The sequence below is a fragment of the Taudactylus pleione genome, unplaced genomic scaffold (assembly GCF_031769625.1).
Source record: "Taudactylus pleione unplaced genomic scaffold, aTauple2 ptg000468l, whole genome shotgun sequence".
Lineage (NCBI taxonomy): Eukaryota > Metazoa > Chordata > Amphibia > Anura > Myobatrachidae > Taudactylus > Taudactylus pleione.
Genome location: NW_028284870.1, coordinates 200002 through 225136, shown reverse-complemented (window position 1 = coordinate 225136; position 25135 = coordinate 200002). Strand labels below are relative to the sequence as shown.

The 25135-nt window shown below is 36.4% G+C and overlaps 1 protein-coding gene across 1 annotated transcript in view; it reads right to left on the bottom strand.

Moving 5' to 3' along the window:
- Window positions 1-3106: 3106 nt before the first annotated feature.
- Window positions 3107-25135, bottom strand: part of MYT1L (myelin transcription factor 1 like) — a gene marked incomplete at its 5' end in the record, with an annotated part of 174126 nt that continues 152097 nt past the window's right edge. The window contains 8 exons of the mRNA XM_088448855.1: window positions 3107-5981; window positions 10232-10375; window positions 11826-11885; window positions 12985-13088; window positions 15491-15582; window positions 16920-17141; window positions 22781-22864; window positions 23476-23538. Coding sequence (XP_088304981.1) covers window positions 5841-5981; window positions 10232-10375; window positions 11826-11885; window positions 12985-13088; window positions 15491-15582; window positions 16920-17141; window positions 22781-22864; window positions 23476-23538 — 910 coding nt within the window. The remainder of the gene's footprint in view (window positions 5982-10231; window positions 10376-11825; window positions 11886-12984; window positions 13089-15490; window positions 15583-16919; window positions 17142-22780; window positions 22865-23475; window positions 23539-25135) is intronic.

The window sequence follows — 25135 nt, the reverse complement described above, 5'->3', positions numbered from 1 at the left end:
ATATTGCATTGCGATTTTGGGCAAATTCCTCACATCCCATCCACATCTGAAATGCGGATTATGATAAATATGCCCCTTAATATTGCAAACTACATAAATACATAAAAAAAAAATCTAAAGACAATTCCTCTATCCATCTATTTTCCTGAGGTAATTTAATAAGAGGGATTTCGGTAGTTAAATTGTAAATAATCAGGGAATGTTCAATAAATAGCGGATGGAATTCCAAATGGAAAAGCAGGGAGAGACTTGGGAGAGACTTGGGGGGTCATTCAGACCTGGTCGTTAGCGCCGATGCGCTCGGACCGGGTCGATGGCCCCCCACAGAGCATGCGCACGACGGCGCCGTCATGCGCATGTGTGAGACCCGCTACGACCGACAGCGCCGGTCGTAGCGGGTCTCGATCCAAAGGGGGTGAGCTGTCGATGTTGATTGACAGCTCGCCCCGTTTGGAAGGCGGGCCGGGGGGGCGGCAGCCCAAATGGGGGCGTTCCCATGGGAACGCCTACCGTTTGGGGGCGGCCCCACTGACATCACTCTTACCTCTCAACCCTCTGTCCTTCCTCCGTAGTTGTTAACAATTCCCCTCCCAGTTATACCCCAATTCCCCTAGTTTATAAGCTCTCATGAGCAGGGCCCTCCACCCTCTTGCTCATTCACTGTCTACAGAGGCCCACTCTCAGTCAATCTAATACTTTTTCCAACCTTTCCAGGGCACTTGGTCATTAAGTGATACTGTGGCAGATGTATTAAGCTCTGGAAAGTGATAAAGTGGAGAGTGATAAACGACCAACCAATCAGCTTCTAACTGTCATTTTTCAAACACAGCCTGTAACATGACAGGAGCTGAGTGGCTGGTCATTTATCACTCTCCACTTTATCACTTTCCAGAGCTTAATACATCTGCCCCAATGTCACTCACATGGTTGTCTAAATATTTTGATGTTTGATTGTTTTTCCCTTGTACTGTTTGTTTGTACCTTTTTATATTGAACTGTTTGTGTTTCACTATAACTATTCCCTGTTACAGCACGTTACAGACACTTGGTGGTGCCATATGAATATAATAACTGTATACACGCTAACAAGTACACAATGTGTCAAAACAAGACTGTTCTATCGCACTTACCTTAACAGTAGTGTATTTTCTGCGTTTTAGATGTTTTTCATACCTCTGTAGATTGAAATAATGCCATTTAAAAATTTTAAACTTCCTAGTTTTATATATATATAAATATATATATATATATATATATATATATATATATATATATACAATTTCGTAGAAATATCATTGCTGCTCGTGCATAACAGAATTTTGATGTTACTGGGGATTTTTCATTAAAGTTGCATACACGCATCATATCATATACACATCACAGACAACACCAGGGAATACTCCACAGGACAATTTTTACAGGGACTACAACAGTTTCCTTATATTAAATATATTAAATACATTCACTAATTTACAATAGTGTTTGAAGTGGGGGGCTCGGGGAGTGTGCAGAAGGTACAAACTTTTGATTGAGCCTTGTGATTGGTTCTACTGCTCACACCTCTCCAATTTTAGGCTGGGTTCTTGAGAACAACCGGAGAAGCATTTGGGAAAAATGACAGCAAGCATCAGGCACAGGAGTTCTATATGCTGTAGATAGAAACTTAGTAATTGGTACATTTATTCTGCCTCTTTTCATGGATGACAATTTTATTTTAAAGGGTGTTGTTTTTATTGGGGTAGCTGATCACCAGAATAATATTGATACTACTTGTGATTGTTGGAGAAAGAGAAAATTTTTCTGCTGTGCAATAAAATGAAGGTGACCTAACATTGAGAGCATCTGTGCACACTCCAGCCCAAGGTCAGACTTGCCTCATCACGGGTGCACCTAGGTTGGATGAAAATGGCTGCCACCACATCTGTTAATGATAAAGAACAGTTTTTTCAATTAGATCAGAAAGGAATGCGATTGAAATGCCGGCGGCTGTTTAGCCGCTGGTTAAAATCCTGACAATGGCTGCCCAACAGCATCCAGATCCCGACAGAGGCAGGTAAGTACCCTAACCTCCCATGTCCCCACCTAACCCTAACTCTACCTTAGTGATGCCTAACCCTAACCTACCCCTGGGGGTGCCTAACCTGCACCTTGCTGCTCCCTAAACCTGACCCTCCTGGGTGGTTGCCTAACCCTAACCTCTCCCTGGGGGTGCCTAACCCTAACCCTACCCCCTAGGGGTGCCTAACCCTAATCTTCCCCCCAAACCTAACCCTGCTAGACTCCCTAATCCTAACCCTCCCCCCTTGTGGCTAAGGGCGCCCCAGACTTACCTTCATTCTGGATGTCATCCTCGGCGTTCCGGCATCTGGATTATGATAGGCGTTGGTATTTCGACGCTTATCATGACTCCCTAGCTGGCGAATAGATCCCATCAGAATGCAGAGGTGGGAAGAATCAAAGCAAGCAGGAATATGCCACAGAGGTGGGGGGATAATCTCTGGGGCCATCAACATTACATGGGGAGGGTGGGATGCTATGGGAGCGGGATCAATTGGTACAAGGCATCCTATAAAAATGTATAAAAAATACCAACAGGGTGTTGCACCAGACACCCCTGGGAGTAAATTAAGCAGAGATATTATTAAATATGCTGTTAAAAAGGTATTATTTGCCTTATTAATTCATTAAAATAAATGAAAATTTCTTAGATGTTTTATAAAAATGTTTTTGTACAGTTAAGAGGTTAAAGGTGACAGAATTAATTGGTTGCAGGACAAGGCATCTCTCTAGTCATTTATGATATGTCGGGGGAGTTGTATCAAGCCTTGGAGAGAGATAAAGTGGAGAAGTTGCCCAAAGCAACCATTTAGCTCCTAACAGTCATTTATCTAATATATAGTTTTTGAAATGACATAAGCTGATTGGGTGCTTTAGGCAATTTCTTCACTTTCTTCAATAATTCTTTGTTTGCAAACTTCTCCACTTTATCCCTCTCCAAGGCTTGATACATCTCCCCTGATATGTAGAATATATCACACAAACTCACCCATCCATAACATAAAAAATTATGGAAACAAAGAAAAATGAAAAAACCAAAGGACATGAAGACGGAAAATATCAGCTGAATATTTATTTGCTACGGCTGCCAGTACATTGAGTAGGGTGAAAATGTTCACTCATAGAACCACTGTGCTACAAATATGGCAACACATTGTTTTTGTCTTTTTTTATTTAGAGTAAGATGTGTTGACATCCAGCATGACAAAATTTGTACAAAGTTCACAATTTAAAAATGAAGTATCACAGCAACTTGTGATTCCACACATTTATCGCAAAATTAAAATGTCATCAACAAATCCATGCCGTGTTGTACAAAAATAAATCAAACTTCAGTTCCACAGAGAGCACAATAAATAGTTTATACAAAATTCTGTCTTAATAAATGATTACTTAAATTAAACTTAGAAATGAAAATGAACAATAAGTTATAATAAATAAACTTCGATGACTCACAATAATTCCATATGAAAGGTCAGCATTCTAATATGTGACACTTTTTTTGTGATCCCTATATATAATAGTCACAGATAGGTTTTGATTTGATACAGTATCATGTACCACCATTAAATGAGCAGCAGTTTTGTGCTTAAAATCCCTTTCCATTGTACATAGGTGATAACAATAATATTCCCAACTGATACTATCTATTAATCTACTGAAAGCATTACTATATTGGCAAAGAAGCTGCAGACACAATGCAGTGGGAAAGGGCAAATGCCAGTATTAACAATGGTCGCCTTGAGAAAGAGCTTCAGGGCGAAGTATGATATGGATATGGCAGAAGGTGAACATCAAGCACCTTGCTTCGGCTTTTGAAGGCAGTTCTGAACATGACCGCTACAACTAATAGCACAACAGAAAGACAGGTCTTTACAGATAACATACTGCAAAGCCCCTAAAGTAATTACATAATCTTTTCCCAGCTACTTATTAAAGTCCTCTTGGAAAACTGTTAGTTTTTGTACAGTGAATAGTATAAAGTGCCGCTGGGATATACATATATTTATACATATATATACCGAGGTTGAGTATTGTATTAGAATATTAGTTGTCAGATCCCTGTAACCTCCCTTAGCGATATTATTGAAACAGCCATCATGGCTTCTGGTATAATATTTTTTTTTTATTTATTTATTTTCCGAGTTAGTGTCACAAAGGCTATAGACACAAAAAAATTGCACACCTCCGTATATTATGGATATATAGGACAAGGTAAGTGCAAATTATCAACTGGCACATTGTGGGGACAATGACCCTGTATGTCCTATTTTGCTAAAAATATTTTTTTATTATTTTTTTTCTTAAAAAAACCATCTGTTTTTCATAGCAAAATTCTAAGTACATTGTACTTTCTGCATAACATCAATACATGGAAGGAAAAGATATGCAATTTAAATAAAAAATAATAATCATTTTTGACATCTTTATAAACACAACATATCTTTGACATGACTTAAAAAGTGGTCTTATGCATATGGTTAGTGCAGTTGTTTTGAAGAAATAAATAATTGTTTAAATTAAAATTTAAAAAAAAACACAGAAAATCTGCATTAAAATCAGTACAATAAAATAAATAAGTGCTGTCTGAAGTTTGGTAATATAACTTCACATTATTTTTCTGTAATGGACAAGCTAGCAACAATCCCTTTTTTTCATGACAGACACATGGAACCAGTGTTGAAAAAAAGAAGTGGTTTGATATAAGAGCTAAAGGTACGAAATTAGATGGTCTACTTTTTCTTCTAAATCTATTCTTGTAATTATTCCAGGGATCAGAAACAGGTTTTATTTTTTGCATTAATTGTAAAACCCCCAATGAAATGAAAAGACAATGAAATAAAAGGCAACAAAAAATGTATTAAAAATAGTGTCTTTCATCCTCAATCAAAAATGCAGGACTCCAGTATGAGTATATTTTTGTCTAACAGGCAGTTCAAAGGGAAAATAATCAATCCTGGAGTGAAGGGGTGAGTTGTGGCTATTTCTCCAAAGTCTGTTTGAAAAAGATCAGTGGGAATCATCACATCGTCCACTTCTGATATAGTTCAACAATAGATGTTCCCTTATTGAGATCAGGTGATGCTCAGTTAAGAATGAAAAGTGCTTATAAGCTGCATTGACTTTCCACGCAAGTTTTCCATAGCTTGATGTTGTCTTACAGCAAAGAAATCTTTTGTGTCTCTTACCAAAAAGTTCCAGCCTCCACTTGAAGGATCAATAAAAAATAAAGCAAATTTTTCACATTGATTCTTCTTGCTGTGAAACAATATGCGCACCAGGATGTATTCTCGCAACCTCAAGAACCCCATGTAGCCAGAGGCCAAATGAAAAGTGTCTAGAAAGTGGCTGTAGATGGTAATACCATTTTCAAAAGCGGATTTTGTCTTTTCCAGTTCAAAATACTAAAACACTGAATCACCAAAGCATAAAAAATCTACACTCTGATGCTCCTCGTCAGCTTCCCTTTTCAGAAATATATTTACCTTAAAAATGTGCATACATTAGCAGCTATAAATATTACATGGCATATCACACAATGTTAGCTTATATGAAAACGTACAAAATGTGAATGTATTCAAAATCTATTTAGCAGTAACTATTTTTAAAGCAAGACATAAAATCATGGAGTCTTGTAAGCATAACACTGTCTCAAAATGAATAAATATATAACACTTTTCTGGTAGATTACAGCAGCAGAAAACAAGAGGCATCTTTAACTTTTTTTTGTTCGAACAAAACCGTCACAAAAAAAAAAAAAAAAAATTAAAACCAGCAGCTGTTTAGACTTGTATTCCTCTTACAGCTTGCTTAATGTTTTCCAGAAGTGCCTTATTTTCCGGGCTTTGATAGCGATCTTGATTTGTGTACATGTCCGTCAAAGTGGTCACGTAGGCATCAAAATTTTGTTCATTGATGGGATCCTATAAGACAGGTTACAATCAGTATCCATTATTCCATATTATTGCCCATTCAGTCTAGAGTTCATTATCTGGATATATCCTTAGCTCCTATTATAAAACATTAAAAACTGATAAGAGTGGGACAATTGAAAAAAAAAATATTGACAGTAAGGGTCCCCCTTGCTAACACAAACAGGATCTGCATATTATTCAGGTTAATTAGCATAATAGTCTGTAAATTTAGTTTTTTTGCATTACATTTCTTTCAGTGTCTTATCTTATGATAAGCCCTTTTTAAGTCCTTCCAACATTTACACCTGTCAGATCTAACGGTTTCTCTGCGAGTACTCATAAACGCCCACTTGTATTTAAAAAGTCAATTTTAAATTGTGTGTTATGCTCTATGATGGAGTGTATACATTCAAACCCAACTAAGACATGAGAATCATCATATATAAACTGTTGTTTTCTTGCTTGCTCAGCCTGGCCATCACATTGAACCTTTACAATTATAACCATTCTCTTTGCTAGAATTCCCTCCTTCTATTTTTCGATGAACTGGTGACTAATGAAGATTGGAAGGATGTCAGCCAGAAAAGTGAACTCAATAAAAAAATTAATTTAAAGTGAGAAGAACACCTCTAGACTATTTTGTGACACATACTGATATGTTTACAAAATTTTGCTGGCATACGCTATTGTGCAGACAGATCCTCAGTTCTCTGTATATTTAAACTGTGATGGGTGCAAACCACTAATCTATTTAACAGGATCAGTTGAAATGAAAAAATCTGCCAAGGATAGTGTTCCTGGCAAGCAGATTATCATGGAAATGGTAAATTGCTTGATCAGTTCCTCCTTCAGGGCTTGTGCACACAAGCATTCATTTCATGTGCTCAGTGTGTATTTAACAACCATCAATGAAGCCATTTGATACCTAAAACATTATGTAAACAAGTGGACCTGACAAGCTTTCGTCTTGCATTGGATCATGTAAATTTTACTGTTTTCCACAGCTTTCACTATTATTAGCGCGCAGTATATTAGATATCAGTTCTACTGGAATGCTCATTTAGGAGACTATTTATCAAGCACCTTTCACCTAAAAGAATTAGTTAATTATTGGAGCTATTTAATAAGAACCTAATGCAAACAATATCAGCAATACAGTATCTCTTGTATTAGGCTACATAATGTTATATATTGCAGTTCCAATTATTCTCAATGGGGGTGTAGCTTTTTGGGTCTTGACCCTGTTGTGTAATGCCATCAATGACATTAACCGCTTTGTGTCAATGGATGCATTTTCACCGAAGAGGTGTCTTTCGCTCTTCGTCAGTCTCCAACCTTTGTTACAGGAATTTTATAAAATATTATACTGTGCATGAGTGACATTATGTATGGGCATGTGCAGAGGCACAAAATGCATTTATAGCAATAGCTTTCACTTCACTGTGAAATTCCTCACTAGGACAGACTCTTATCCGAGTTGCTGTCCTGGAAAGAGATCTTTGATAAATAGCCCTGCAAAATGTTCCTTATTGCCACTATACTGTAAGTGCCAATAAGGAATGTTAATTTTCAAGGCAGGACTGCATTTTTGTATTAATAGGGGCCTCAGTGTCTGTAAAATCTTAACATTACCTTATGCTGTTGTGCAGCTTTGAGACATGTTAATATAGGACTCTCCTATCTCTCGTGAAAAGAGATCAAATTACTTAGGCTTCAGCAAGCATTATTTTTCAATTACTGTGTGTATGTGGCCTTTCACACAATTTATTTTGTCTTCTGACCTGCCAATCAATGTGTGTCGGTAGATGTGTGCCGACACACACCTATTCACCTTGACAAAAGGGCGTCTGAGCCCTGAAACGTCGGATGTCTCATTGATGTAACTAATATAACTTTTTTATTGAAATTACACCGAGTGCCGCTGCTTGTTTGTACAGAAGAGGTATATATATATATACATATATATATATATATATATATATATATATATTTATATATTTATTTATTTAATATGCCTCTTATTAAAGATATATATTAAATTATTATCTCATACTGTATGCAATTTGAGCAATATCATCTAAAAGCCATTTCTTGACTCAAATTTCTGGAGATTTTGCCCTTTTAATTTTGCTGTAAGTTGCCATACATCAATGGCAATTTACATTTAAACTCTCCAAATTGCTGAGTATTTAATCCAGCAGTTTGTAGGCTAAAACCCATATGGATTTGCAGAGAATGCAAAATCACTGCCAAAATAGCCCTCTGTTATACAGTGCAGTATTTCCCTTTGAACATTGTTAATGAGTCATACTCTAGATATTTTGTGGGTCTGCATCAAAGAGACAATTAGTAGCATACTGGAGTTGCTTCATGCTAAATTGACTAGTACCATGAGAAGAAATAGGGGAAAAAAAGCAAAAATGTTATATATCTGAATTAATTATTGTAATGTTCAATTTTTTTCAGCATGTTAATTGTATTACTTTAAGTAATTACATATTGCGTACCTTTCAGTGAGTTTTTCTTTGACACAGTGCATTTTTTCCAGATCATTTTGTTATATCACTACACTACATTAGACATAGATTTTTGCTAAAAATCATAAAATCTTTTTTTTAAATACTTTTGTTTTCTGTGTAATTGAGTTGCACATCAAGCCAAAAATGGGCAATAAAAAAAATTGGAAATATATATTTAGTGGAAATACATTTAAGGTATGTCAAATACAGCAAATAGTGAAATGAAAATCATGATATTTAGTAATGAACATCTTAGTCAATAGTTCTAACATCTCAGCACAAATCACTTTACAATCTTCACTGCACCACCCTTCAACAAATGTAATCAATGCACTAAATTTGAATTGTCAGTATTATACATGTGAAAAATAAATATTTCTTTATATATATATTGCACATAGAAAGGGGATTAATATTATATACATAAATCACTAAAATAAAATACTACATTGACAATACTTAACATATTTGTTGTTCTATTGTGATTTTTGAAATATATGTACAGTAATTATTTTTAGCATCATTAATTTATTACATTTTTAAGACATTCTCAACAAGGTTGCACAATAGAGAGGTATGTTATAAGTCCTATTTAAATTCAGGAAGAAACAAATGGTGGAGGTGATCCTGCTCACAGAAGCTTACAAAATGGAAGATGACATGGAGAAAAAAGACGGCGTAACTTGGATTGCTAAAGTTGGGCCATTCGCACAGCTACAAGTCAGAAATGGAATGTTGGAGAGCAACGCAGTACATATAGAAGGAGTAAGGTTAATCAGACATAACAACACCAGGTATATGAGTCTCTGAAAAGATGAGATATAAGTGATTGACTGATGAAAGCAGGGAGAAGGTCTGATCGAGCTTGACCATGCATTCCATACATGAAGTTCAACCCTAGAGAAGTCCTGAAGACGTGCATGGGATGAGCTAATGAGAAAAGAAGAGAGGAGTAGACCATGGGTAAAGTTCCATTGGTGATTAGGAGAGTAAGGCTTATTATGGTATTTAGATATAGTAGATGTTAAGATTACAGCATTTTAGATTAGAAACAAGGCTTTGCAAAATAGACTGTGTTTGGACTACCAACAAAGAGGAGAAGAAGAAGTAATGATTGCGGCACCATTACAGAGAACCTAGCACCTCCTTAAAACAAACGCATTTGTCTTGCAGCTTCAAACAGAAAGGAAGTTATGTAATTACCTTGCCCCAAAAATACTGTGGCAAGGATAACAGGAAAAAAGGATACAGATTAAAAGACAAATACAGTACTCTACTTCTGGAACAAATTACTTGCAAGACATATAGGTAACAGGAGGTGATACTTTAGAGTTTAAAAAATATTATTAGCATATGTAGCTTATTGATGGACCGGTGAGAAGAGAAAATCTGAGGTGAATTATGAATAAGAAGTATATTGGGTGAAGTTGTGAAATAATGACAAAATACATAAGCCTATTGTTGAATTGCAAAAGCACTGTTATACCATTGGGACTAAAGGTGGGAGAAAAATCAGACAATGCCAGGACTATGTAAATGATAACAAAGTTAGTGTATAACCTTAGTACACATCTCCAGAATATTAGTAACAGTTTATAGAGAGAAGAACCAACTACTTATATATTTTTTAGATATTAATTGATGTCTTTATACTTTAAGAATCCAAAATAAAAGTAGTTTAAATTAATTTGATCAACCACTGTCTACTACGAGTGTGATGGGGCAACTATAATCACTTACCATATGGGGCAGCTGGATATTAGCTAGACTATGAATTAAAGACTGACTTAGATTGGCCAGTTCATGCAGAAGAGATTCATTTTGCTGCTCAATGACTTTGTTCTCCTCCTCTATTGTCTTCAGGTTACTCTCCATTGTAGTAATCTACAAAGCACACACAGGTGCAAAATATAACACAAACTGTTACAACACATGTAGGTGAAGTATGACATTACCAACAAAACTATAAATATTATATCTATGTGATTTAATTTAGTCAACATGCTGTTTAGATAAAGGTTAGAAAAACATCAAGCTCTAGCTATTAGTTGAAATATAGTGTTGAATTAGGAAAAAAAAATATGGTGCTCTTTATATTCCCTCAAAAATTTAGTATTATAGATTATTCATGTTTTCATCAGTCATACCTGATTAGACTACTCATTTAATAAAACCGATGTGTGCAATTATGCTGTGTACTAAACTGGGGGTAACTGAAACACATTCTGAAAACAAACTTGCTGTCCTACTATAGACCTTTTTATCATTGGTGATCGGTTATAAAAATGATCAGAGGCAATATACAAAATGTAGCTTGGAAGCTGTACTGGAGGGACTGTATTTTAAGATATCACTTTGCTGGCTCTCTGTTTGTTTATTAATTCTACAGTTTAACCTCTTCCTGTTAAACCTCCTTATTACTGTATGTTATGTTGAAAATATATCCCAAAGCATCATTACAACTTAAATGTAATTTTCTACTACAGTTTAGAAAACAAATATTTGTTCAAAAATGTTATCAAGTAAAAAAAATTAATAAATATATATATATATATATATATATAAAATAATCATATTTATGTTTGTGCAAATTCTATTAGCATTCTTCCACATCTTTTAAACATTAATCATTTTTTTATTTATATAGGTAATGATAGCTACTTTTATTTCAAATAGATAAAACTGTCTCATATGGTAAATCTTAATATAGTTTATGTGATTGGTTGTATATATATGTACAGTATAATTATTTTACATATTAGGTGAATCATTATTGCTCTTTACCTAAAATATAATTCTCTGATATGTATTTAATAAATTAAATTCATTTTAAATTAGCTTTTTAAAATAAATCTACTGTATATGATACAGCAAAATGATATTGTATAAACACTTTGTTTCCTAATAATTAACTAAATATGGGTCTGTTATATAGGCCATAGTTAAACAAATCTTTTTTTACAATAACTTAAGTATCTAAAAAAACAATAATTTTAAACTTCGAAAATAGTTAAGTATAAAAACTGACAAATAAACAATAATCTGGATTTTTAAAAAGAAATATATATATATATATATATATATTAATCAAGTTTATCTACAAACTATTCTGTTATGGTCAAATGTATTCTATTTACGTAATAAATACATCTTTTATTTTAGCTCCTGCCAAACTGATATTTTTTATTGTTCAAAAATATTTGCAGTGTAAATCATGTGTGGCTAGAAGAAGAAAATCAAAAACTAATTTAAGAATAACTTTTATTCTTCATAGGCTGAATTTCGTGTAAGTTACATGGAAAAACCACACAACCTCCCCTCCCGTGTAACTTACATGAAATTGGTATTCATCAACACAGGGTTCTTGGCAAGCAACAGGACGCTCGTCCAGTACCTAGTGGGAGGGAGCAGAAGCTGAAAAGGGGGCAGAGAATGAAGCAAAAGAGGTGGAACTGATTCAAGTGAGCAAAAATGCATGTGTTTGAATGACCAACAGGGGTCACTGTTGTTAGACTAGCTATTAAGCTAGGCTAACAAATCAACCAAAAGGTAAAGACACAAGTCACCACTTTTTCGTAATGGCTTTGATAATGCTTAAAATTATTAGTATTTGCAAAATCATCAGTCATGTGTGTGTTTGTTAGTTCCACCTCTTTGTATGATAAAATCATAACCACTAAATTCTACTAAACAAGCAAAACTGTTATACTACATTTTAATCAATAATTCCAAGTATGTAGACAGTATGCCTTTAAAAATATGTTTTAATTTTACTATTAATTTTGTATTATTCAGTTTATTTAACTGAACTGTTCCTTAATACCAAATTGTGATTTACACAAGTTCATATTAAATAAGATGTATTCACTTAAAAACAGTGCCACACACTTGAATGCAACACTTCAAAATTAAAATGGTCACTAAGTTCTCATCCTCACCCTTACCCTCCATGTAAATTTCCCCTCCCCGATCTGTCGATATATACATCTGATGTCTCGGTTGATGAATACCATGCAGCCAGCATGATCATGTGGCCACAGAAGACGGTATTTACAGAAGTACAGATGCACTCACGTATGTCACATAGAGATGTGGTCTGTATATTTCATGCACATGCACGTAACAAAGAAAGAGTGCAGGCTTTAGATAGAAAAATATTGAAATGGTAATGGTATTTTAAAGTTTGTTATGTATATGCTACTGTGTTGCTCGTTTAGCCTACTTATGTTACAATGACCAAAAGCGAACTTGCCCCCTGGCTAAAAGGTGAACTTTACTAAAAAAAATGAACTGGGCATGCATGAAGTATGGGTGAGTATGAGAATAAAAGCTTTACTGGATTATTATTATTATTTTTTAGTATTTTTTTTATTTATTAATACGTTAGTGGCATATCATATAGGAAGCTTATGCATAGCAGACAGAGCTATTAATAACATTCTATATTAATTGATCTAAACAAGACATTTTCAATACTAATAAAAAACTGTTACCTGAGTTCTCAGTTTAATCATATCAGACTCCATCTGGGAATTAGACTCATTTAGTTCCTTTATTTCTTCATCCAATTGTTTTATTTCTTCATCATTTTCTATACCTAAAGGGATATTAAACGGAAGACATATAATAGAGTTGTAAACCTCGGAGCAATAATAACAGCAGAATTACCATTAATGTCAATAAAGCATAGTTAAAACAAAATATCTAGAATTTTATGTGCTGCCTTGTGATAATGAACCCTATTATAGATGTTACTGAAAAGACAACATATACAGTATGAGTAAAAACATCATGGATCTCACCCCCCATCCCACAAAATAGAAGCAGGTATATATTAAAGCACATGTATGACAGAATCTGAGCTCAGGAGAGATATAAGCCCTGAACTCCCATGATAAACTGATAAACTGTGACCCCGCACACATAAAAGTGATGCTCATTGTTCAATAGATCTTCCATAATAGCCAGTAAAATCTAGATCAGGTTATGATAGTGTATGACTCGGTGAAATCCAAGACCGGATACCCACTAGTTTTGGACCAACGTCACTATAACATGTGCTTTCAACCTTGTTGTAAACACAAATAATATTCAAAATGAAATCCAATTAAAATAATACAATATATTAATTGAATTATCAATACATTAATAATGGGTAGGACTATAGAAAAGGGAAGTTCACATGGCTAAATAAATGACTTTTTTAACCAAGTTAACATGTGAAGTATGGAAAGCTGACATCATGTCCTAAATATAATTTTTCTCATTTAAAAAAATGGATTGTACATTATCTATATTTGCATGAATATTATTAACTGAAATATTTTATTTCTAGTCCTGAGTTTCAAAAATAAGAAATAAGTATTTTACCATTTTGGAAAGACACATATGATGTACATATGACCATGTAGATTATTTTATATGACTCTAATTTCCAGCCAAAACAATATTAAAAAATGAGTACATGCAAACAATTTCCCCCACTGCAACATTTGACAATGACTTTTGTGACTTAAAAAAAGTTTGATCAGCTATTGTACAATGCTCCCTTCTACCCTAATAATGTTAGGTTCATGGCCATCATATCTCATTTTTATAGTGAAACAACAATGCCTTTATTGCTGTTTATTATAGTTATATTTTAGACAATTACATTATATATTTCATAGTATGATCATATTCATTTTAAGTAATTTATAAATTTTAATATATTTAATTTTTTAGTGTAAAAAACATTGAGAATTTATTGATCAAATTTGATTTTTGTTAAAAGAAGTATTGGTATGGATCAATATATAGAAACCATAAATTTGTTTTATCTGGCTCTGTTTGAGCCCCTCCTATAAAGGTTTACAGCCACTGGATTCCTGGGTCCATCCCACCACTTGGAATCCCCGTGCGGAATCTCAGATAAGCTTTAAAGATTTTATATTTGGTACGCATATTTATATTTTGAGCATGCGCACTTTACTAGAATCTACTACACTATCAGGCGCATGTTCTTTCCAACCCCCCTTTTCCAGATCACATTTATCCGCCTGCCACATGGAAACACGGAAAGACTGCTGTCACCTTTACCTGAAAGACTTACGTGTTTTAAATATACACACTTGAATTCCAGTGTTACATCACTCTATTAGCGCAGAAAAAAACACTTGGGACAATAAATTGTGCGCCATCCGAAAACCTCCATCTCTCTCTCTCTCTCTCTCTCTCTCTCTCTCTCTCTCTTTCTCTCTCTCCCTTTCTCTCTCTATAAATCTTTTTTTTATTTTTTCAACATGCAAAATGAAACTATGGCCCTCATTCAGAGCCACTCGCTAGCGGCAGTACGCTCGTTCCGAGCGATGTTCACACATCTGCGCATGCGTACGGTTTTTAGTACGCATGCGCGAACCAGTCAGTGCGGCTGAAAATCGTTGGTACGCAATATAGCCAGGGCCTGCTATTTTGAGTGACAGAATGAGGCGTATGTGGGTGGTAACAGGGGAAGGTGCTTGAAAACGGGGAGTGGAGATCCGAACGCAGGCGTGCTTAAAGGTCAAAACGGGCGTTTTAAGGGAGTGCATAATTAATACAGCAGCGTCATTGACCACGTCACTTGGTTTTTTTTAACTCAGAACTGCTCGCAAAATAGCGGTTGAAAACACCAACCACAAGAATAGCGAGCAGTTCATACGCTGTACGATGTACTCGATTAATCTAATAAATAGCGGACATGACGTATGGTGCGTGCGGCCAGGGGGCGTTTTTATCATATAAATGAGCGTATGTTTTGTTCGCTCGTTCAGACTTAGAGGTGTGAACAGACTGCAATTTGCGAACGGATCATTTTAATAGCCACCCCTTGTTTTTGAACGAACGACCGCAAATAGCGAACGGCTCTGAATCAGGCCCTATAGTAGGTGCGGGGGCAAGTTAAGAATTTTCTTTTGTTGTGAAATAAGTGACGTAAATGAGTAAAAGACGCCATTGTTATAACATTTAAATAACATATACCATTTGTTGCTCGCTGCTTTATAGTCATCATCTCTTCTCCTGATAATCTGGCTTTCTTCATTGCTGATGTGGCTCTTGGACATCCTGATAAACTAAAATAAAGTTTACACTGTGAAATAAGTGGGTAGTTTGCTTTACACCTTTTTATTATTAAACTCTTGGGGGCGATTCTATTCAGCGCGATGCTGATTAGCCCCAGAAGGGAGCTGCGGCAGCTATACAACTCAGCGCGCTATTTACCTTGTCGGTAAAGCAGTTATGTCGGAGAATGCCGATTCTCACGATTTAACTGTGGTGTTTAGTCGCGAGAACCGGAATTCTCCGGCTAAAGTGCCGAACGCGAAGCTGTTAGCTCTGCGCTAAGCCGGCAAACAGCCTCGCGGCCGGCACTTTAGTCGGATTTCTCCTCGCACCCTCAGGAGGGTGAGAGAAGAAATCCTTTAGTCAGACCAAACAGCGCGCTGCATTGAATAGCTCCAGGAGCTCCCTCCCGGGGCTATTCAGCATCGCGCTGAATTGAATTGCCCTCTTTAGGATTATGTTTAAAGTGGAACAATGATCACAAAACAAATCAGACACGATCATAAAAACCAGGTAAAGACGAAAAAAATTTGAGAAGATAAAAATGGTAAGTAAAACATTAAATAATGAATTCTGAGTCGGACGCGATGCTGATTTTCACACAAGTTGTTGAAGTGCATGGTATGTATGTACAGAGTTGCAGAACCAATTGAGCTGTAGTATATTGGGCGTTCCTCAGCGGTAACCTGGGGGGAGGCTATTAAGGATCACATTATGCCTTATGGTCGTGTCGGGAAAGGTTGTTGATTCAGAAACCTAATCCTGTACATTGGAGGCCATACTCAAAGTGGGATGGTCACGACTAAAAACGTACTAAGTGGGTGTCTCCGTCCTTGCACATCCAGACGTATGGATGTACATCATGGAAGAGTTTATATTCGTAATAGCAATAAGCTGCAGGCGCGACTACAGCAAAAGATGCAAACATGGAGGCTTCTGAGTCCCTGACATCTTGGGCCAAGTTTATCTTCCCCAACTCTGCAAAGCAAATGAGCTTAAACAAGAAACTGCTCTAAATTTTGTCAAAGTGTCTCCAATACATGAGAAATTTTTCTCATAAATGTAGCCTTTTTTTTACTAAAGGCTCAGTAAATCCTTTAGGTTTACTTGAAAAAAAACTGTAAAAATATGCAGTGTGTTAACATTTGATTTATATAACCTATGTATTGTTGGAACACAGCAACAGCTGCAGGCTAAGGGCTGATTGGGTACTGTACTAAAGGGACAGTTGATGGCACTTTATTATCAATTATCACTGTGCACATTTTCTGCTTGTTGTGTGAGTAATTTGGTATAAAGAAACTTCGCCCTTACCTAGCTGTTACGGTTATATAAAGCAGGGACTTACCTTCGGTGTGTGAGGAAACTACCGCTGATGTGTCCGGAACCATCGCATCCTGGAGTGGGACAGGACATGCCTTCAGTTTTTCCAGATTTCCATGAGAACTGAGATCCATTCAAGTAGCCATCTTTCTGCCTCTTTGCTGCCAGTGGACACCCTGACGCACTGCGGTGCGATGCATACTTTCCCGTCACATGACCTTGACCATCGCACCCGGGAACTGGGCATCTGGTAATCAAAGTGAGGTGACCAGAGATATTATTTTCATTTCAGAAACATCTCATATTCTTCATCTACATGTCGGTAACTACACAATATTTACAACAACAAGACACTCACACCTGATCTACTCTACTCTATATAATACATTTGCTAACTAGGAATACAAAAATGCATACACAAAGTTGCAAATAGCTCTGTTGGGAAAAAATATCACTGTGTGCAACATGATAAACATTTAAAAAATGTTGCCTGGATTAGATAGTTTCTTAGTCAAGAACTTCCCAAGTCTTAGGGGTATATTTACTAAAGTGAGAGTTTTTAGAAGTGGAGATGTTGCCCATAGCAACCAATCACATTCTACTTAACAATTATCTAGCACCTTCTAGAAGCTTATTGTTTGCTATGGGCAACATCTTCACTTCTAAAAACTCTCACTGTAGTAAATATACCCCCTAGGGGTAAATTTACTAAAGTGAGAGTTTTTACAAGTGGAGATGTTGCCCATAGCAGCCAATCACATTCTACTTAACAATTATCTAGCACCTTCTAGAAGCTTATTGGTTGCTATGGGCAACATCTTCACTTCTAAAAACTCTCACTGTAGTAAATATACCCCCTAGGGGTAAATTTACTAAAGTGAGAGTTTTTAAAAGTGGAGATGTTGCCTATAGCAGCCAATCAGATTCTAGCTATTAACTTCTAGAAGGTGCTAGTTAAATGTTAAGTAGAATCTAATTGAAACTCAATAAACTTTTAGTGTCAGCGTCATATGTGGAAATGCATCTAAAAATATTGCATAGTGCATACTTCACCACAAAACTAAGATTTGTTATAGGGGAAGCTCAAAATTCAAACTGCTACAAATGTGGAATTCCTGATGCAGATATCATGCACTGTTTGTGGTCTTGTTCTCAAGTCAAGTTATTTTGGAACACTCTCCAAACTTACATTACTAATTCTTTGAAAATAGAGCTTACGATCAATAAAGAATGGGCCTTTTGGGGTATATATCCAAACTCTAATGAGTGTAGATTAACTAAGGGTAATCGCTTTCTGCCTATTAAATTTGCAGAAGCTGCAAAAAAAACTATCCTGTTACACTGGATCTCAACAGAGCCCATCCCACTAAATTTATTTCATGCCAAATTTTCTTTCTTATATTTTATGGATTGGACTGAAACTTCCTTATATAAAGAGAAATTGACAGGAATTTTTTTTTTTATATTTGGCTCCCATATGTTTCTACGGTTTCAGATGTTATAAAGGCTGCCTTGAGAAAATGTTTCGGTTTAACAACCTGGTACAATTTGGAAATTTTAACCACAGGTGTGCCTTTCTAATAAGTATAATTGGTTATCATTCTTCTGTTTGTGTATTTTATATGGTACAATATATGCAATGTTTTTGTCACTGTTTCATTGCTATAAATTTATTTATTATGTGTTAAGTTTATCACCTGACATTGTAATATTTACTATAATGTATTTTTGTCAATCTGTCGATAAAATTTGTTGGAAAAAAAAAAAGTAGAATCTGATTGGTTGCCATGGGCAATATCTCCATTTCTAAAAACTCTCACTTTAGTAAATATACCCCCTAGAGTCAACTTTATAAAATAAATAAATAAGACGTCGACCTCAGGGCTTTCTCTATTGAACACCTGGACCCCAGTGTTGCGATCACTATTACCTGGATAATCTCCTTTACTATCCATTGACTACTGAACACATAAATGTATAGAGAAGGATGAATACTGTACATTAGATATACTTGAACATCCAATTATAGATAATAAAAATTATATTTTAATATAATGTGAGGATATTTTGTGTTCTTCCATCCACAATAATATTATCATACTCTCAATTTAGTTCTTCTGTGCACCGCCCTAACATCTCACCTTCTTTCTTTTTCTCTCATTATGATTACAAAATGTAGTCAGTTTGTCATCAATTAGAATATCGATACCAGAATGTCAACATGGTCTGAATGTTGACAATCAGAATATCGACATGTACAGAAAGTCGACATGCAACATGGTGACATTCACAATATTGACACTGACTTAATGAGCCTGATTCAGAGCTGTACACGCTGCCAACGTCGGATGTAGTAGTGCGATTTTTTTGCTACTGCGCACATGTCTAAGTCGCACCTTGCATGTGGCCATGCAGAGTCGCAATTTTTCAGGCACATGCAGGGACAATGGTATTGAAAATTTAATCGTCCGGGTACACTTCGTTTAGTGTCTACCCAACATTAGATACATAATGATGCATAGGTTGCATAAAGTCGCAGACAGGTGACCACCAATAGACTCAGATGTTGGTGCTTCTGTATCCACCTCTGAATCTGGCTCAATGTCGGCATTGTGAGAATGTCGACAAACACAATGTCAACATGCAATTTTACGGCTAGGGTAAGGGTTAGGCATCGATTCAACATTATGTCAGTGTTGACATGTCAACATTCGACATGTCGACATTCTGTACATGTCAACATCCTGATTGTCCACATTCATAGCAAGTCGACATGATTTCGACATTCTGAATGTTGACAAATCTACCTCCCCTGACGATAATATAGCCAGGAATGAAGTGAAGTCTGATGTATTTAGGTAATTTTAGATTACGTTCGGGATGTTGGATAAAGATATCGCGTAATATCTGTGACAGATGAGATACCAGCTTGACTTCTGTTTTCCGAAACTAAACTCATATTCCAAGCTGCAAAAAATGTTGTTAATTGATTGTGGCTTATACATTAATGTTCTAAAAGTGAGAGACAATTGGCAAGAGCAATTGTGCTAATTTATCCTTAGGTGATGAGACTAATAATAAACTCTATTCATGGATTAAATGTAGGACATTTATATAAGTCTATGGGCTCCATTTAAGAATAAATAATAACCCTTTTAGTACTTATTAAAATGATTATGTCCTGCATTCTGTATTTAGCAGACAGCAGTAAGCTTAGCTTATTGCTGTTCATGGCTCTACCACTTACACCATTATTGATGGGGGTCTAGTCAGACTGCCAGCAATGAGTACCCACCAAAAGCCTTTCCAGCCTTCCAGGCCTTGCTGAATCCCTGCTGGGTGGAAGTGCAATGTGCATATGCAGACAGCATATGCAGACAGCCCTCATCTGGCAGGGGTAGGCTGCCAAGAGCTCAGCAGAGGAAACCACCAATCAGTAAGATGCTGCAGGACCTCGCCAGACAGGTAAGTGATGTTAAATACTGACAGCATATTCATAAATATGATACTACACAAATATGCCATAGTAAATGAAGCCCCCAGTCTGGATTTCCAAGAGAAGTCCTGTTGTTGGGTCTGTAAATCTTTTATTCAAAATCTGTTTTAATTGAATTCAGACTTGAGTTGTACATAGCTTGACATGCAGTGAGAGGCATAGCCGTTCCTTAACAACATAATGGATCTACACATTCATGGTGTGGCATAGTTATGCCCCCACATGATTGGCCACTTCCCCTAAAATACCAGGACCCAATAACTTTCATGTGGTCCCTAGTCCTTTTTATTACAACTATATGATGCTTGTGTGTTCTCTCTCTCTCTCTCTCTCCCTCTTTCATCTTCTGCTTCTTCTTATTCTCTCTATTCTTCCCCTCTCTCTTTTTCTTCTCTCTCTCTCTCTCTCTCTCTCTTCTTCCCCTCTCTTTCTTTTTCTTCTCTCTCTCTCTTCTTCACCCCTCTCTTCTCTCTCTCCCTCTCTCTCTCTCTCTGTCTCTCCTTCTCTCTCTATTCAGTGATTTCCTCCTCTTTCGCTCCCTCTTACTCCATATTTCCCTTCCTCCTCAGATGTCTATGTCTAAGGTTTTTTCTTTTAAACCTTATTATGGTATTTTTTGGTATATCCTCACCTATTCTGTTCTACTTTTTATCCTTTGGTTGTGGATAATGTTGTTTAGATGATTTTTAGGAGTGTCTTCGTTTTCATCATGAGGTGGTATGTGATGTGTAAGTATGGGAAATACCAAAAGTGTTTGGAGGCCGCTATGCCAGAACTCTCTAGAAGTAACATTCATGCCAACTGTTATTACATGCCATCCTGATGACATATTTATTTTTCTTACTCTTCAGCTTTTTATATATATATATATATATTTCCACATGCAGCGGCACTCGTCGGACACAGTTTTCTCAACAATTATAACAGAGACTGCTTATATATACTGAAGATGGCTACCTATAAGGCTGCTATCTGATATGAACAGTTGTAGAGGAATCGGTATGTAACGATTAGCTGCCGGATGAAATACCGATGCCGAAGCCCGAACACTCTACATCCTGACTGGGGCTGGTGAGTACCCTAACCTTCCCCTGTCCTCCTCCTAACCCTAACCGTCCCTTCGTATTGCCTAACTCTAACCTCCCCCCTGGTGGTGCCTAACCCTAACCTCCCCCCAGTGGTGCCTAACCCTAACCCTCCCTTCCTGCATCCTAACCCTCCCAGGGGATGCCCAACCCTAATCTCCCCCCGGTGGTACCTAAGCCTAATCTCCCCTTTCCCTAACCTAACCCTAAACCTTCCTTGGGGGGGTGCCTAACCCTAATCTCCCCGGGGGTCCCTAAACCTAACCCTAACCCTCCTCCCAGCGGCTAACACCTAACATACCCCGCTTACCTTTGTTCGGAATGGCGGCTGTCGGGATATCGGCATCGTGCTAAAGATAGGCCTCAGGATTTAGATGCCTATCTTTAGTCCAAAGTCCGGCTTTCCGCGTCGGGAATCTGGCGGCTGGCATTCCGGACACCAGTGTTAACTACATCCCGTTGTAGCAGTGCCCTGGTTCTTACAGATTTGTGTCTGATATTCACCACATATTTTACAATAATTACTGAAAGGGGACCTATCACAAAATTAAAATAGAAAATAATAATAATATTTATTTGATCTAGTCATAGACGTGGACAGGACCCGTCACAGGAGGTGCTGCAATGGGACCCCTCCTTCCAGGACATAGCCTATTCACATGGACGGCGCAGGGGAGTAGTCTATGTCCCTGAGAGAGTGGTAGTCCATGACCCGATGTGGAAGTATCCCATTGCAGCACCCTCTGTGGCAGTACATGTTCATGCATATTGTTATGGTAGCGTAGTATTATTTTTAAAATTGGTTTTAATTCTGTATCATACATAGTAAGAAAGATATAACAAACTTTGCTGTAAATTCATATACTGAGAGTACAAAGCATATCTGACTTTTCTGTCCATTAGAATAACGAGAAAGTTCCTGATTCAGAGAGAACAGTCAAGCTGGCTACTGTAGATGGGGAAATGTTGTTCTGTAGGGGGGGGGACTAGCTTTAGTATTGGGATGTGGTGCAATCTAGCTCAGCATTTATCAATGAGTTAAAATAAAACTGGCCAGTCTCTCTATTCTACATGTACAGTAAAAGATGGCAGTATTTTACCTGCATGAAAGAATAGAATATTCCACTTGAGCCCATTGCACAGCAACATGATTTGGCAAATTTGTACCATTTAGCTAGATTTCAGCCTAACACTAAATGCGGCCCAAATGTATTATTTTGCTGTAATAAATCAATAGTTTTTATTTTTATTTTCAAAATGCAGAAACCATAATCAGTATTTCTCAATATAAATAATTGTTGTAACCTTATGGGTTCTTGGTCCTCCTTGTCTTCTTTGCTTTGTGCTATCTTGATTCCACTTTTCTTTGCCCTCGGACAACCTGAAAGACTGGGAAAGGAAAAAAGTAATTAATGAAGGAGTAACTGAATGGTCAGGCACTGAAAGGACAGTCTATATGGACCAATCAGCTCTTTTCTGCTGTCATATTCTATGTTTCCATTTAAAGCCTGCACATCAAGTGTCAGAAATAGTTATGCTTAGATATGTTTATCCAGTATACTGTTTGTTCCATTCCTTTCTTGAGAGTAAGTAGTATATTGAAAGTCTACTTAGGCATAAAGGGGGTGCTTCTTTATCTTGTATCACTCTAATCAGTAAATACCGGACCTGAGCTGGTAACAATTTATAAGCATTTATATTTCTGTTAAAATAAAAATAAAATAGTTCTTCACCATGCCATCTGTGTGCCAAATTATTTTTCTGTTACCAAACACTTAATAAAAAGGTAATGTTTCTGTTTCCTTTTAAGCTTCATAAGAATCAATAGCGGACATCTAGGAAAACTGGTGCATAGACAAATAAGGGTTTGTTACCCCTAGCAACCAATCAGATTCAGCTATTTTTCTAGTACTGTTTAGAAAATTAGTTACATCAATCTTTTCTTTCATATGTTTCCTATCATTAATTTCCTGATGTTAGCACTATCCCTGTGTGAATACCTTCTATGGGAAGCATAATTTCCAGTTATATGTCCAGAGCCATCGCAGCCAGGAGTCGGACACCTAAAACCAGAAAAATGTATATTCGGCCATTTAATGAGAAAAAGGCATGATATAATATAGAACACAAAATAATGATTAGCATCTATAGCATATAACATAACGTGTAGTTTCAGCAACATAAAGTTCTCATTGTAGGTCTTTTAATGGTTTGATGGGGTGCAGAGTGTTTCCTGTACCCTATTACGTTATGGAATTTATTCAATGATTTTGGAGCTAATTGATTTGCACATTGTGGCCATTAAAAGATTATATTGAATGTCTACAGTGTGGATATAATTTAGCAAAAATTTGAATATATCACTACTTATAGTGATAAATACAATACAAATGTACAACTGATATTTTTTAAAGCTGTAAAGGAAACTGTAAATAATGATACATTTACTACTGGTTGTATCAGGTATAAAGTTTCATCAGAATGGTAAAGACAGGTATGCTGTGTGTGCTGGTGTGGGAGCTTATATTGAAAGCTAATTTATATCATGTTCTAAGATACAATATTAAAGAATAATCATTATAATATTCATGGTATTGTTTTAATAAATCTACTAATATATTGAATATGAAAAAGTGTCATGTTACTCAATGGAAACATTGTAACATTGTGTGTTGTATTGCCAACTGGAAAAATCATGGGTTGGTGGCATGATACCACTCTTACACGGCATTGTAGAATATATCAGTCATTCACAGCATTGTAGAATATATCAGTCATTCACAGCATTGTAGAATATATCAGTCATTCACAAAATTTTTGAAAATGCAGTACCACTCATTTACAGTATTATAGAAGACACCATTCATTAGTATTGTAAAAAATTTCACTCATACATTACATCACATAGTAGGATACCACTCATTCACAGCACTGTAGAAGATACAACTCATTCACAGCACTGAATGAGCTTAATGACTTATTCTGAGCATTGTAGAAGATATCACTTATTAAGAGCATTGTAGAAGATACCAGTCATTCACAGCATTGTAGAAGATACCAGTCATTCCCAGCACTGTAGAAGGTACCAGTCACTCACAGCACTGTAGAAGGTACCAGTCATTCACAGCATTGTAGAAGATACCAGTCATTCACAGCACTGTAGAAGGTTCCAGTCATTCACAGCACTGTTTAAGGTACCAGTCATTCACAGCATTGTAGAAGATACCACTCATTCACATGACTGTAAAAGATACCACTCATTCACAGCACTGAATGAGTGGAATGACATTCAGAGCATTGTAGAAGATATCACTTATTAAGAGCATTGTAGAATATGCCAGTCACTCACAGCATTGTAGAAGATACCAGCCATTCACAGCATTGAAGAATATATCAGTCATACACAGCACTATAGAAGATATCACTCATTTACATTGTAGAAGATACCGCTCATTCACAGCATTGTAGAAAGTACCACTAACTCATTGTATTGTAGAAGATACCACTCATTCACAGCATGGTAGAAAGTACCACTCATTCATTGCATTGTAGAATATACCACTCATTCACAGCATTGTAGAAAGTACCACTCATTCATTGCATTGTAGAAGATACCACTCATTCACAACATTGTAGAAAATACCACTCACTCATTCATTG